The sequence below is a fragment of the Lacerta agilis genome, chromosome 10 (genome assembly GCF_009819535.1).
Source record: "Lacerta agilis isolate rLacAgi1 chromosome 10, rLacAgi1.pri, whole genome shotgun sequence".
NCBI lineage: Eukaryota > Metazoa > Chordata > Lepidosauria > Squamata > Lacertidae > Lacerta > Lacerta agilis.
In genome coordinates, this window is record NC_046321.1 from 31,440,827 (window position 1) to 31,456,978 (window position 16,152).

The 16,152-nt window shown below is 44.7% G+C and overlaps 1 protein-coding gene across 1 annotated transcript in view; it reads right to left on the reverse strand.

The window, feature by feature from the left end:
* Positions 1 to 16,152, reverse strand: part of FAM234B (family with sequence similarity 234 member B) — a 32,265-nt gene that overhangs the window by 2,616 nt on the left and 13,497 nt on the right. Inside the window, exons 4-12 of the mRNA XM_033163334.1 lie at positions 13,517 to 13,705; positions 11,497 to 11,627; positions 9,868 to 10,015; positions 7,753 to 7,894; positions 7,039 to 7,182; positions 5,076 to 5,160; positions 4,071 to 4,226; positions 1,622 to 1,724; positions 255 to 478 (exon numbers count right to left, since the gene is read on the reverse strand). Of these exons, the coding sequence (XP_033019225.1) occupies positions 255 to 478; positions 1,622 to 1,724; positions 4,071 to 4,226; positions 5,076 to 5,160; positions 7,039 to 7,182; positions 7,753 to 7,894; positions 9,868 to 10,015; positions 11,497 to 11,627; positions 13,517 to 13,705 (1,322 nt within the window). The remainder of the gene's footprint in view (positions 1 to 254; positions 479 to 1,621; positions 1,725 to 4,070; positions 4,227 to 5,075; positions 5,161 to 7,038; positions 7,183 to 7,752; positions 7,895 to 9,867; positions 10,016 to 11,496; positions 11,628 to 13,516; positions 13,706 to 16,152) is intronic.

The following is a 16,152-nucleotide window of genomic DNA, read 5'->3' on the forward strand; positions in this document are numbered from 1 at the left end:
GAGTGTGCCCAGCATCTCCCTATATCGGGGTTTGGCATCAGTCACTGGCATTAGCCTCATATGTAGCATTGAATCTACCTATGATTTGTGCAACCAGGGGAAAAAGAATCAGTTGTGGGAATCATTTCATTTCTGCAAAAAGCAGCAGGCCCATCAGACGTCGCTATTCGCTTTCTTTGCAAAAGGGCAGCCCTTTCGATTCTCTTCCCTCTCACGTGCACATCTTTACCAAAGACCTCTTCAAATCATCTCACCTTGTGAGCAAAATCAGTAAATTTGATCCTGGAGAGAAACCGTCTCAATTCCCCGCGGTTGATTTTGGGGTCACTCTCCTTCAGGGGTACCTCTCGGCTCTGCGTCATCAGGGCCCATCTCAGGCGGAGTTTACTGACCGACAGAAACCCTGGCTGGTGCTCAGAGGTGGGGCTTGTGGTCACGGTGATATAAAATGCGTCTTTTTGAAGATCATTGATTCCAACTGGCAGGTGCAAAGGGAAAAGGAAACACTGGGGTGTGCTCACAAATTAAGCAATTAACTGCATTCAGATCAGATGATCAGGCTAACTTCCACTGGCTGTTTCTAACTGTGCAGGGGCTTGTCTTCTACTTATAGGAAAAAAAACCCAATCACAGTGATTTGCGGTGTGGAGCTCCGCAGTGAATACAAATGTCTCTGCAGAACCTGATATGAAGGTTGCAGCTGCAACCAGCATTTCTGGCTCTAGCGAACACAGTTACAAGTGGCAAGTTACAAGTGCAGTATAAAAATTAGGCCACTCACAAGAGTAAAAGAAAAAGAAAACCAGCCGCATGTCAGTGGCAGGTGGACCAGGGGCAAAAGTGGAGCAATGGGTAGGACTTTTATCTTTATACAACAGGCTCTTTTCCGCCACACAAAAACCAGAGGTTTACACACACACACGCCCCACCATCCTCCACCTAGGCAAGCAAGAGGACATATTCCATCCAGGCAAAAGCACTCCCTGAGAGTGTGGCACAGGGCTGGTGAGGGGTGTGGCCAAGAGAGAGAAGGTGTGGCTTGGGAAAGGGGCGAGACTCTAGGGAGAGTTGCAAGGGTCAGACCGAGAGGTCTGGGGGGCTGCATTCAGCCCTAGTGCCTGAGGTTCCTCACCCTGCTTTAGATGACAGGGGGAAATTACGCAACCCACTTTTCTCAGAGTGGCTGGAGCTGCCCAAAGGGACTGGGGAAACCCAGCTAGATGGGTGGGGTAGAAATAAATAAATAAATAAATAATAATAATAATAAGGCTACCAGCCAAGTTGTAGGTATACACAGAACCATTTTTAACTTAAGGAAGAGAGCAGAACCACCACTACCCACCATAAATTGGGAAGGCATTAAGCATCTACTTCAGGCATCCCCAACCTTCGGCCCTCCAGATGTTTAGGACTACAATTCCCTTCATCCCTGACCCCTGGTCCTGTTAGCTAGGGATCATGGGAGTTGTAGGCCAAAACATCTGGAGGGCTGCAGGTTGGGGATGCCTGATCTACTTGGACCTCTCTCTCTCTCTCTCTCTCTCTCTCCCTCTCTCTCTCTCTCTCTCTCTGTGTGTGTGTGTGTGTGTGTGTATTTTTCCCTACACCTGTGCATACTTACTGGACGAAGCAGTCACTGTGCCTGTTGTGTTGCTCAGGTCCAAGAGGACTGTAGGGAAACTGGGATGAAGGAGATAAAGATGGTGAACTCTTGGGCTGGGCTCCTACAACAACAACGACAAAGTCATGAATCATCCATTTCCTCCGCAAATTTCAGGGATTTGTTTGCTATCTATCGCGGGGGCCTCTCAACCACTGCATTTGTCATCATTGCAATCATTCTCCTCTTAACTTTCAGTTAATACCAGCCCACAGTATGTTCACTACCACTTAGGAAGTTGTACCAAGCCATGTTCATCTTCTCCCTTAGCCTTACAATGCCTGTGAGAAGTATAAGGTTACTGTTTTCAAATGCTACAAATTCCAGGTTTCTTTGGGGGAAAACCATAAGAATTAGCTGTTTGTGATCTTAAAGGTTAGAGAGCTGAAGCTGGGAGGCAGTAATTTGTCTGAGACCATGTCTGGTGTAGGCTTATACCTCAGAGGCGGAGGAAAGTCAGGTGGTACCCGGTGCAGAAAATTTCTTGTCAACCCCCCCCCCTGAAAAAATGGTTTTACGTTATTTCATATTTTCTTACAAAGGAATAATAACAAGTAATAATAATAAAAAACTTTTATTTATATCCCGCCCTCCCTGGCCGAAGTCGGGCTCAGAGTGGCTAACAACAGATACATAACATTGATATAAAATCAAACAATAATTAAATTACCTCCTAAAACATCTCAGAATCAAATTAAAGTCTAATTAGATGGCTTTCCACAGGGTTAGGGTTGGGAACAGTAAGTGCTCCACTGAACTGAAATTTCAGCCTTCACGACATAGGAAAACAGCCAAGTAAGCAGCTATTTTGCTGGAGGAGGGTCAAGATATTAACCAATATGCATGAAATTTCATATGTAGCTATATAATCCCTAGTATAGTAAGATAAGACCTTTGGAGCAGGAATTTTTTTAAAAAAGTTTTTTTATGAACCGCCCTAGTAGGGCAGTAATTGTTCCTTGATAATTTGTCACCCCCTCCATTATGGAACATGGGGCGATCCGCCCCCTACACCTCCCTTGCTACACCCCTATTATACCTACCTATGTTTTCAGGAGTGCCAGTTTACCTGCTGGTTAGCACTGGTTCATGGAAGTTAACACTGATGGCAATATTGATCTCACCCAGTAGAAGTCAGCGGATTTTCAAGGTGGGAACTACAGTATATTCTGGCGTATAAGACTACTTTTTAATCCAGGAAAATCTTCTCAAAAGTTGGGGGTCGTCTTATACGCCGGGTGGAAAATCTGTGGTTGAGTATATCTCAAACTCTATATTTTAAATGGAAAAGTTGGGGGTCGTCTTATATGCCCAGTCGTCTTATACGCCGCAATATGCGGTAAATGAAAACTGGTGCCAGGAAAGGTTTCTGCTTTATCTCATAGAGTTATCTCACACATCTCTTGTTTAGTCTTGTCTTGCATGCTCATTGCAGCTATCTGGTGCTACCCACTGGGAGGTAAAACTCAGCCAATGTTAAGAAGAGACATCACGGAGATCAGAGAATGCAAGTGAAGGCATCATCGTAAGTTATTCTCTCTACAGGCTAAGATCTCATCTTTCTGCTATGCATAGACCCTTGCATACGCTCAAAGTGCAGAGCAGACCCATCTTAAAGGAAAGTGGAGTCTCTCTATGACCTTTACACCCAAAGAAGCAATGCTTTTACATGACACCAGGAGGTTTGGCTACAATGCAGAAATCCAATCGGAGAGCCACATGGATGCTGCTGGATGAATAGCAAGCACAAATGCAGATTTTGCAGAAAGCATGGACCAAGCGTTGGTGCAGCTAGGGAGGTAGCAGATTCTAGGCACAATGTAGCTCTTTCTGGCTAATGGCAACAAGGAGGTCTCACCTAAGCCTTTGTAAACACTCCTAGAAGCATTGTTTCATTTGTTTTGTGATGTGTCCTTCTCTTGCATAAGGACACTGTACCAAAGCTTTCCCCAGTTAGACTGTGTGGGACCTGACAAACAGGTCCTGTTCGACAATGTTCTAATTTTGTGGATCTTACAGAGGTAGCAGGAATTTGAAAAATCAACCATGCATGTAAGTTCAATAGCAGCCCTCTCCCAGATGACAGATCTAAGCACCAGGATAATTGAAGAGGATCAAAACACACACACACACACACTGCACAAGGCTGAACTTGTATCAAGCGCCACCCAAAAGCCTATTTTCAGACCAGGGCTGAGTCCTGGAAATATGTGAAGTCAAAAAGGGAAAGGGAAATGCCATTGAGCACCTGCAGAATGTCTTTCCTCATTGGCTGTGTAACCATAGCCTGTCCACAAACATACCTGGCTTCCAGGGCCAATGGGCTAAAGCCCCACACCCCCTTTGCTTGTCGGAAATGAAACCCCTACACAATGCCTCCTCTAACCTGGGGAGCTGGACTCTCACTTACCAAGCTTTTTAAGAGAGACTGCTTCTCATTAGCCCAGAAGAGAAAGACAGATTTTTTGTCCAAAGTCATCACCGAGAGTGCGTCTGTTTTCTTCATGTGACATGGTAGCTCAGAGCTCCAGATCTTTTCTCCTGATTTACCATCCACCACTAGCAACTGAAAAGGAAGAACCAAAGAGTCCAACAGATGGAAAGAGGCAAGGAAAGGAGAAAAGAAAAATAAGATATGGAATCACAAGGATTAAAAATTGAGCCTCCATATTCAGAGGCACTATTAGCAGATTAGCTGGAGGCCCAAATCGCAGAGGTTTCCATCCCTCTCACATTGTGCTTATGAGGAGCATCCGGCAGGGATTTTAATATATAATCTTTCTGCATTCAAAAAAGGTGGTCCCTCTAACCTGCAATCCAAAATGGTCCACTTCAATCTATGAACTCAAGCTCAGAATGGATGTAATTTTAAATGGGTATTTGTGTTGAATGTGCATAGATTTGTTTTTGTTTAATGCAAATAGCAACCAGTGGTGTGGACTTGTGGGGGCAGGAGCTGATGATTATTGGGATCAGATGTGACATCTACTGTGGTTCAGGTGAAAATCCCTTCTCTGAGGTTGCTATTTGCATTAGGAGAGGATCCCCCGTTGGTACTAGTGGGGAATTTCCTCCCAGCACAAGCAAGCAGCTTCAAGTCGAGTGATTTTCAATCCCTGACCTTCAGGGGCTGCTATTTGCACTTAGAAAAACGTACCCATTAAATGCAAAGATGCATAGTCTGGTTTGGCCCTCACCTTCCATAACAGTCAATTCCCCCTGCCCATTACTTGTAAACTACTTGCAGCTGTTACCTCCTGATACTGTTACTAACAGCAAAACTGTGATGTGTCATCCTTAGGTTGCCATCCTATATGAATGTACCAGGTGGTAAGCCCCACTAGACAGAGTTAGGATTTCTTCTATGTAAAGATGCACAGAACTGTGCTGTTCTCTAGAGTGCTAGTGAACGTACCTGTTTCGTGATGTTGTTTACCATCTGAGCCTGGAGCAGGAAGTCCAAGGTTTGATCATCACTGAAGTAGCCTGGGGAAGGCTGGCTGAAAAAATAATAATAATAATAAAAATGGAGAGAGCAACCGTCAAAATGAGGGAGAGCCAAATAAAGCATCCAAAAACGAGCCCATCCCACACCCTCAGAGGCAACACTTCCTTTCACCGGAACTCATCTGCATTCCTGCACACCCAGGCTTTGCCAAAAGAGATCAGGTTGCTCATCCATCAAGTGTGCTGTTCTGGCATGGGCAAAAGACCATTTGTTGATGCAGCAGAGGGAAAAGAGAAGGAAAAAGGCAGACAATGGAGCGCAGGCCTCCAAAACCAATTACTCACCAACCATACACAATGAGAGAAAACTCTGAGCTGATGTAATTTGTCCATCACCCTGAAAGCATGCAGTTTCATTACCCTCATTCTTTGCATGCATACACTTCATTAACTATCCTGACATCCTCCAGACCTTTAAAAATGTGCCAATAGGTCTGTGAAAACCAATATAAATTTCTCCTAATCATGTGAGCTCCGCAGAGGTTTACCACCGATTGTAATATTAATTGTATTTTTATTTCACCATTCCTCACCATCTTATCCTCACAACAACACTATGAGGTGGGTTCGGCTGTGCAGTACGTCACCCAATGAGTTTCATGGTTGAGCAGGGATTTGAACCTGGGACTCCTGGATTGTAGTCTGGAGCTCTTCCTATCTGCACTACACTGGCTGCAGCAAACTGCTTCTTTGGCTGGTTCATAAACATGAGAGCAGCCTCCATTGAAAAGAACTGTGCTTGAGGTGGCATGAGAGCTCTCACCTGTGGCGTCTGGTCTGTGGCAGCAGTTTCACACTCACCTACAGAGCAGGCACCAAGGAACCTTTTCATGTGAATTGAAATGTCCCAAGCTGTGCAAGCTAAAACGAAAACCTCTTCAAATGCTGCTAGCGCTGTGACTCTTGCCGTCCTGTCTAGACTTCATGGCCAACAATGATCCAACTGGGTTGCAGTCAACATTGTGTGAGCTGAAAGCAGCTTCCTCCCCCTCCTTCTCCTGTAACACCCAAACAGACTTCTGAGGAAGGACCTCCAGAACACTGTGGGCTGTGTCCAACAGGGTTGCAGTGTGAAAATGGCCTGAATTAGGCAGAGGAGTCTTGCACCACTCATGTAAAGATCCCGATTTGGGGGAATTCCCCATCCACCTCTCACTGGAGTCAACTGGGCTTCCCAAATGAGGAACTCCCATAATATTGGTGCTGCTATCAAGAAGACTGGCTAGGTAGTTTAAGTAAGCGGAGGGCCAGAGTGGACCAAAGATCCAGCCCATCTTCCTTGTCTTCACTGTGTCCGTGTCGTTCTTTAATTTTTATTACTTATATGGAATTCAGAGTGTCCGTTCAAATTAGGTTGCAAGCATAAATGCAAATGTAAAAACACTTGTCCAACTTAACATGTTTTAGCTGCTCTGAGATGCTCTGTTGTGGACATTTGCAAAATAGCCAGGGAAGGGTGTTCCATAGCTGTGGATCACCAATCTGGCAAGAGAGAGAGAGAGAGAGAGAGAGAGAGAGAGAGAGAGAGAGGATGGCAAATAGGATGTCCTCCTCTGTCAGACTATGGAGTATGGGAGGAGTATACAGTAGTACCTCAGGTTACAAACGCTTTGGGTTACAAACACTTTGGGTTACAAACTCCGCTAACCCAGAAATAGTACCCCGGGTTGAGAACTTTGCCCCAGGATGAGAACGGAAATCACGCGGTGGCATCGGGAGACCCTATTAACAAAAGAGTGCCTCAGGTTTAGAACGGTTTTGGGTTAAGAACAGACCTCCAGAACGAATTAAGTTCGTAACCCAAGGCACCACTGTATACGAGAATGCAGATACAGCCGTCCCAAGCAAAAACAAAAGCAAATCTCAGTAACCTGTCAATGTGCTGCTGCTTCAGATCCCAGCGTGGCTCCAAGTCTTGTCCCCGCAGCAAGGTCAAACCATGCTCCGTAGTCACAAGGAGGTCACTGCAGTTACCATCTGGAGACTTTACTGCCTGCAGGAACTCAACACCTCCACTGGGAGAGGCAGAGAGCAAATGTGAAGTGATTGGGCATCCATATTACTGCATTCTATCATTTATTTAGTCATTTTATTTTATAAACTTCCACCCTTCCTATTTTCACCAAATGAACTCAAGGCAGCTTACAAAGCACACCTTTGTAATTCATCAGATTTCAAGCAACGTAACAAAGAAAGGGAACAGTGTTAAAAGAATAGGATAACCATATAGAAAAGCACATGAGCCTGACCTTTGGAGAGTTTGAAAGTAAACCATTTTTAACTTACCAAATGTGTGGTCTTTTCCTATGCTGGAGAAAGGGGGAAATTTTGGAACTCACTTCGAAGGGCATATCTTAAAAAGTCTAACAACCTATATTTACACCCTTTATGTGTGATTCTGCTGGGGTTCTCTCACCAAAGAGTACTTGCCCCAAGTTTGGATCTTGGCATGAAAAATACTCCTGGCACCTGTGTACACCCAATGGAAGAGCCTGCTATCTCCACATGCAAAGTAATTCACAGGCTATTGAGTTGAGATTCAGGAAGCCAATGTGCTACACGCTGGAATGGAGATCATAGCTCACCTGTAGATGTCAATAAGTTCTGACAAATTGATGGACCGGCGCTTCTCCCACTCTGGCTCCTCACGCTGCAGAACTGGTGGGAAGCTGTCCCGGTTTCTGGCTTGAGCAAAGATATCACGCAAGGCGACTGCCTGGACGTTACCTAGGTGACAGGGAGGAGAAAAAGACTAAAATTCTGATGCATCTCAACTAAGGTAGGAAGCGAATTCGGAAACGGCGAAGGTACAAGGGTTGCTGCAGGGACACCCCAGCTACTCCACTCCTATGAGGGCCTTTCCACTTATTTCATCAAAGTGTGTCTGAGCCATATGCTAGCCACCGGATGAGAATCCTGTTGACCTTTTTCAGTGGATTCAGTGTTGTCTCCCTGGCAGACACAGAGCTGCTTTGCATCAGGTCTTCAAGGCACAAAGGGAAGGGAAAAACCTGAACATCAGCTCAGCAAAACGCACACACCTTTTCTACACCCACAGTCAAAGCATCATCCAAGCACTTACTTGGTTTCTGCACAATGCCCCTTGTAGTAATATTGATACATGTCCCCAATTCTCCAAATGGTGAGAGCTCCGGGGTGGAGCAGGTACTCCAGGTCTGTTTCCTTTGGAATGAGATCACTGGGGGGGTTAGTGGCACTTTGGAATGGCTGCACTTGTTTGCAAATATAGGTTGAGTATTTATTTAAAATACCTGGTTAACCACCCCTCGTGAAAAGGCTTCAGGGAAGTGCGCAAAAGTGTGAATGAAAGCTAATTCACACACAATGTATAAGAAAATACCCACAGCTTAAGCCACTCCAACAGATACTGCTGCCCCACTAGATTTCTAGGGGGTCCACTAGCGCCACATGATTCCTGAAGAAAGTAACTCTGCCCCCCTGAATCTCTCTCACTCTCTATGCTTCTCTCAGTCTGTCCCTCCAAACTGCAGTCTCAGTTCACACAGACAGAGCTGGCATATCCCCTCCCAAAAGAAATATCTGCTCCTCTCCTTAGCTATACAATGGACAGCCATTCAGACCAGTCTTCCCTACACAAAGCAAACCTGCCCAGCAACACTCATGCAGCTAGTTTGCCCCCATTCTTGCTGCCTCTTTTTAAACAGGCATGGTACTGGTGGCAGTGTTAGAGTTGGGGATCCTTGAGAGATTGCTCAGATTATTCCCACACTCTCATTACAATATATTATTCACATGTTCCGGGGGTGGGATATGACTTTTTATGAAGGGATGGCTGTGTTGCATTCCCCTCCCTCTTTAAAAATAAACAAAACAAAAACTTTCTATGCATGCAATCCAATAGCAGAGAGGCATCAAAATGAAAAATAAGAGGTTGACAGAAAGGGAGCACATTGTTGTTAAAGGAGAGAAGGAGCTGCCTTACTACTGTCCAACATTTAAGAGAAAGTAAAATAAATAATACTGCTGAGTTGCTGTAGTTAATTTGTACAGCCTTCAAAGAAACAGAAAAATAATACAGTGGTACCTCGGGTTACGTACCCGATCCATTCCGGGGTGCCGTTCACACCCCGAAAAGTATGTAACCCGAGCGTCCATTTTGCACATGTGCAAAGCGCGATATTGCGCCTCTGCGCATGCAAGAACTTCACAGAACGCCTCTGCACATGCGCGGACATGTGCAGAAGCGTCCGCACGGTGAAATTCACTTCTGGGTTTGCAGGGTTCATAACCCAAAAAACGCAACCAGAAGCGGATGTAACCCGAGGTACCACTGTAATAATAATAAAGTCTAAACTAAACAAGGCCATAAAGTGCTGCAGAGATGAATGTCACTAATTACATCACACACAAAAACATCCAATTAGTATGAACGTGCTCACGGTGCAACCATATTCTATGCACAATAGCACAGAATGGGCAATTTGGAGAAGAATGTTTTCCCAGGTATAAAATATTGTCTTTTGAGTCCTCAGAAAATGTGTGTGCACTGCACACACAAAAAACAGGCCATGAGACAGATGTAAAATGCAACATTATGGAGCATCATTTCATGCGCTCATTGCCTTCCACACGTGTTTGATTACTGGTTACCAGAGGGCCTTAAATTGCAGTTCTTCCAATTCCAGGGCATTTATCAACCACAAAATAGGGCACCTTACCAAAGCCAAACAGGATGTAGATTGCTCCATGGCTGGTGATGTGGGCCTGAGGGCCAATCAGTTTTCCATTTCCATTGATGCTGTACTTTACAGGCCCTCCCACAGGGATTCCGGTTTTACCAGATACCAGGATGAAGCACAAGTCGGGCTACATGGGAGACAGAAAGTGGACATGGGATGGTCCGGGTGGATTTGCATGCATACAGAGTTTCTTTTGCCTCACAATGCAATCTATCATCCATTCCCTGTGCACAAAGCTGCACCAGTCACATGGTGCTGCATTCAACAATGTTTTCCATTCATAAGTGAAGCCAGGGGCCTGCATCAAATTCTTGTTAAAGCTGTCAAGATCTGAAGAGGCTTTCATTAGCCGAACTGCTGGTGGGTGATGGGGAGGTATAGGATAAGAGGCAAAGTATGATGAGCAGATCTCAGGCAATGGGTGCAAAGGCCTTGTATAGGTATGAGAAGTGTGTATACAGGAGAGTCAGACTGCCCCTTCTCCCAACACACACACACACACACACAGAGAGAGAGAGAGAGAGAGAGAGAGAGAGAGAGAGAGAGAGGACACCATCTGTTCTGTGAGAGGGAAGACAGAGCAAGGCAGGCAGGCAAGGACAACATTGGGGCCTGCTCCAGTTGGACTGTCCCTTCCCCCACCCCATCCAGAGGGCCAACTTTACATTTATATCACTTATTTGTTTTAATATTTTAACAGTGCAAACTGCATTGGGTGCCTTGGCAGAAAGGCGGTATGCAAATGCAATCAGTGCTCAATCAAACCAACAATTATAACTGTTTGTCATAGCTCAGTTGGTAGAGCATGAGACTCTTAATCTCAGGGTCATGAGTTCGAGTCCCATCCTGGGCAAACAATTCCTGGTTGTGCTAGTTGAGCTTCATGGTTCCTTACAACTCTACAATTCTATGATAGTTATCATTGTCCATATTTCTGATATACAACACACACACACACACACACACACACACCAGAGGCTTGGGGGAACCCCATGATTTGCAGAATTTTTAAAAAATACAGGGGAGAAAAACCTCTAAGTAGGGTGGGGGCAGGACACAGAAACAGGCTAATGAGGACTGAATGTGCTCAGGGGGCATGGAATGTAGGGGACAGAAAACTAGGTGGAAGGAGGAATGGAATGGAGTATCCTGGAGGAGAGCACAGCTGTTGACTACAGCAGTGAGCAGGAACCCTCCAGACTGCAACATTTTGTTGCAGCTCCCACTTCTTAACAATGCATTTCATTTAGTCTGCTTTCTTGCTCCAGGGAAAGAAGCACATTTATGGAAGATTATTTATTCTGGGGTGGCTAACCATTTTTGGCCCAAGTGTCTCATTTACCGTTGGTCTACTCTCCAGGGGCCACATACCAAAAGTAGCTGTGGCCACCCGACACTCTCATCCACACACACTCACAACCGCACTCCCTTGCAGACAGACAGTGCCTGCTGCCCCAAGTCAAGTGAGTGACCTGATGACCAGGGAGGGGTCAATTGGCATCCTCATCAGTGTAACAGATCCTGGCAGGGTAGGGCGGAAAATATTGCTTGGAGAGCCAGATCAGGTTCCCTACCTTACCGCCGCATAAATGGGATTATGTCTCATACCTGTGTTTCTCCAATGGCCAGAACAACCAGATCACTGACCCTGTCTCCATCCACATCTGGTACAGTTACAGCTGGAGCAGCCAAGGTCCCACTGGGCAGGTGGGATGAGTCAAGGGTCCAGATGGGTTCTCCTACAGGCATACAAATGAAGACTTCAGTGTTAGCAGAAGTCAGAGGTAAGGAGAAGCTGAAAGAGATCCTTCCAAAGTCACCGCCATGTCACAAATGTCACTGGATGTCAAGAACTGCAGCCCAAAGCAGATCGTGCTTATCGGGCTCAGGCTGCAGTTAGACACCAAATAGAAGCAAAGTGCTGTAAACGGCTTGATTTTTGCATTAATATGTGTCTGCAACATACCAGAAAATCAAACAATTATATGTTGTTCTTGCCTTAATTTAAAGGCTATTGTGTCCTCGTTTGCTGGAGTGGGACTTGTAGTCCTGCCTTTTTGTTTAACCATCTATTTTAGTATTTTATTTGAATTGTTGCTTTTAGGTTTTTATTGTTGTTTTTATTGGGTTTTCATGCAAGTTGCTTTGTGTTACCTTTGCGAGAAAAGTGACTATCAAATAAAGGATGTAACAACAACTCCCCCCATGAGTCCAGGATAAGAACATAAGAAGAACCTGCTGGATCAGGCCAGTGGCCCGTCTAGTCCAGCATTCTGTTCTTACAGTGGCCAACCAGTTTCCTGTGGGAAATGGGCAAGCAGGAGCAGAGCACAAGAGCACACTCTGCCCCTGCAGTTTCCGGCAACTGATATTATTCGCAAGCATTACTGCCTCCTACCATGGTGACTTAAGCATAACCATCATGGTTAGTGGGATGATGGGAGTTGCCGCCCAAAACATCTGGAAGGTGCCAGGCAAGGGAAGGGTGGCATAGACAACAGAGGGACTAGATGGCGACACAGGCTGCCCTGGTATAAGGGCAGCTGCCAGTGTTCCTTACGTAGTGAAAAGAGAACATGTTGAAGTTTCTGTTTCTCGGTCCAGACTGGCCAAGGTTACTGCACGGCAAGGCAAGGCGAGAGACACCAGTTTGAAATGGAAGCATCTCCCGTCAGGAGTATTTCACCGGCATGAGTTTCTTGGAGAGGCCCATCACAGATATCCTGCCTCTGAGTTCAGTCAAGCACGATGTGATCTTCCCTGCCACATTTGATTTGCTTTACAGAACGAGGATCCTGCGACGTTCAGATAATGTATTTTCTGAGGGCTGCAACCTGATTAAAGCCATTCTAAGCAATTAACTGTGTGGGTTTTAGTGAATTAATCTACAGAATGAATTTGCATAAAAACAATAGTTATGTGACACATGCATATACTGTACTTTCTTTGCTTGCAGATGAAGCAAGTAGGCATCATCTTAGAGAAGTCATCGATTCCAAGGTTGATGGGAAAGAAGGGGGAACTGCCTTTAAGATGATGCTTGCCATTGCGTGGCCAGATGCAAATGAAGACAGGGCATCTTTATTATTAATAGCTTATAAAATTCCCTCTCCTACACAACCGTCAAAGGTTCAAGAGCTCTCTCCTCTTTCGCATCTGGCCACCCTAGCTTTCATTCTGCACATTCATAGTTTGATCAGGGATGGAAAACCTGTGACCTGCCAGGTGTTGTTGGACCTCAACCCCATTAGCCCCAGCCAGCGTGGCTGGCACTGAGGAACGCTGGGAGTTGTGGTCCAACAACATCTGGCACAGGTCCCTCATCCTTGGTTTAAGGGGTTGCAGTGTGACAAAGTCCAGCAGCTGCCGATTATTCCTCATAATGACTCTTAGTATTTAAATAACACCAGTCACTTGCCATGTTACACTAGAAGTGCAAACTTAGGTATGTCTACTCAGAAGTAAGTCTCATTAAATTCAGTGGGACTTGCTCCCATTACAGCCTAAATGAATGTTAAGATCTGAAGGACTTGTTGCCCAACAACTGTAGTCCAGCCTTATGGCCTTGTTAGCTCTGGTGACCAAGCTATTTCTCTGTTAATTATGCACTCACACTTGTTGGACTCACCTGAAGAGGCTCTCAGAAGGCTGAGGAATTTAGAAGTCCCAGTAATGAGACAGACAGGCTCTGACGGGGACACAGAGTTCACACCCTTGCACTGCACACTCCGAATCTCCTCTTTAACGTGTCTGGACCACAAGGTGCTGCCGTTCATTCCTGACAGGGCCATCACAGTCACCCATGGCTTGGAGACACCTGGGGGGGGGGAAGGGATACCAAAAAGGCAGTCAGATCTCTTTGTGATGTGGAGGGAACCTGCCGTTTACCTTTGCTCCTGCCTTTCTGATAAAGCAACTGAATAATCTCGGTTTCTGATAAAGCTATTAAACAATCAGCAGTTTCAGATACAGCTATTGAATACAGTAATCTCAAATCCCCATCACATTTTTGATCAGTTCAGCTGGGTGTCCCTATGATACTTACGATGCAATCCTATGCCTGTCTGCTCAGAAGTAAGTTGAACTGAGTTACTAACTCTCAAATATGTGTGCAAACTTCGGCAGCCTAAGGCTGCAATATTAAACACAATTACTAGGTCATGCAAGGTGGCCATGTGTCCTCTCTTTGAAAGGTCTAAGTTCCGTTTAAAGATAAAGACAAATAAGATGAAAGAGGAGCTAACTTCAATTATTGGCTATCTTAATCATTAATAATTATTTCATAGCACCACCAACATACATGGTGTTTTGCAGAGTATCTGAAGAAGTGTGCATGCACACGAAAGCTCATACTAAGAACAAACTTAGTTGGTCTCTAAGGTGCTACTGGAAGGAATTTTTTATTTTATTTTGATTTTACATTACATGTCTGTGATAGACTTTTATTTTAATTATGGTGGGCGTGCCCACATATCAGATGGTTTATGGCTCACTAAAGTTTTTAAATTGCAGGTTTTATTTCTGAAGCAATGGTTCCATTTTTAAAAATCCTATTGGTTTTAAGAATCTGTTAAGGAAGCTAAATCCATTTTGCATTTTAGCAAGTGGCTGCATGTAACTGAGCAAGCTCAAGTTGCTAGGGGTGTATTATATCCATTTGTGTTTGTGTTATGCTTCACTTCATTGTATTTCATTTGACTGTTCTTTATTTTACTGTTGAATGAAAAGAGACAGAGAGTACTAGAATCTCTAATAAATGTAATTGATTCCCTCCCTCAGAAGACAGAGGCCTAGAAGTTGTATGTCATCTACCACTCCCCTCTGAAGTGTAATTTGCTGAAGTGCAGCAAGACCAGTATCAGAAACTTAATTGTTGGTTAACTCTCCTTTGCTCTGTATTTATGTTTTTAAACGTTGATTTGTTTGTGTGATGTTGAATTTATTCTCCTTTTAATTGTTGATTTTTGCCATTTCTGAATATACTGACATGCTCTGCATTTTGTTTATTTCTATCTTCAATCCTTATGTATTCTGATGTTTTCAATGTTTGCTCAGAGCTGCTGTGGGTACAGCTCATGGTAGAAAAGTGTCGTATAAGTAAACTCAATCAATCAACTTGCCCGTCAACAGTTAGCCACTGGACCACAGACTAAGTAAGCATACAGATGACCTGGTCAGAGTCTTTCTGGATAGCTCAGTTGGCTAGAGCATGGTGCTGATAATGCCAAGCTTGCAGGTTCGATCCCTGTATGGAACAGCTACATATTCCTGCTATTGCAGGGGGTAAGACTAGATAATCCTCAGGGTCCCTTCCAACTCTACAATTCTATGAATCTATGATTTCCCACTCTGATGTGATGTATTGCATTTCTATTGAAATTACAGCAATTCCTTTCTAATTGGCATCTAGGCATACAAAATTAGTCTATGGAAATGTCATGCAAATCTTAGTCACCATTATTTTATCATGCATTTCTTCTTTTGGGGAGGCGATGCATAAGGGCATATCCTGAGTTCTCTGTGGGACTTTCCACTCAGCAAACATGTGCAGGATTGCACCACCCAGGAACAAAGAGCTGCAGTACAAGAAAGGCTCAAAGGAAATGTGTGTTGGCCAGCACTGACTGAGCACTTCCAGGTTTTCTCGTGTGCAACTAGTTGCAAGTTTGGGTGACGTTCTCTTCACAGCTTGTAACTACTGTGTCAATTATAGGATAATTAAGAAAACAAGATTATTCATCCTCAGGCAGGCAGCGGGGGCCCAAGGGAAAGGGCCCGCTTCAAACCCTCTTCCTCACATCAATCGAAATGAAATTTGTTCCAGCTCTTTCCCCTCTGCTGCTTGTCTCAGTTTTCCTTAGATGAATAAGTACAGTTTATGAATGTTTAAATATTCATTATATTGAATAATTGCATAAATAAAATACAGCTTAAAGTCTCTGGCAAGGGTTGGGTTTTCTTCCTCTTCTGAACAGAGTATGTGAAGTTCTACAGAGGTGGTGGCTAACCTGTGACTCTCCAGAGGATGCTGAACTCCAGGTCCCACCATCCCCAGCCAATGGAGCCAATGATCAGGGATAATGGGAGTTGTAGTCCAGCATCAATGGAGGGCAACACATTAGCCATCTGGACCTTAAAAGGAGGCACAACTATCTACCTTGCACACTCTCTGCTGTGCACTAAAATCCTGGTTACAGCTCTGCCAATCCACTTAATGGCCGTGTTTCCTAAAGACTCACAGTGTCTAGGGCAGTCTTCTTTAAC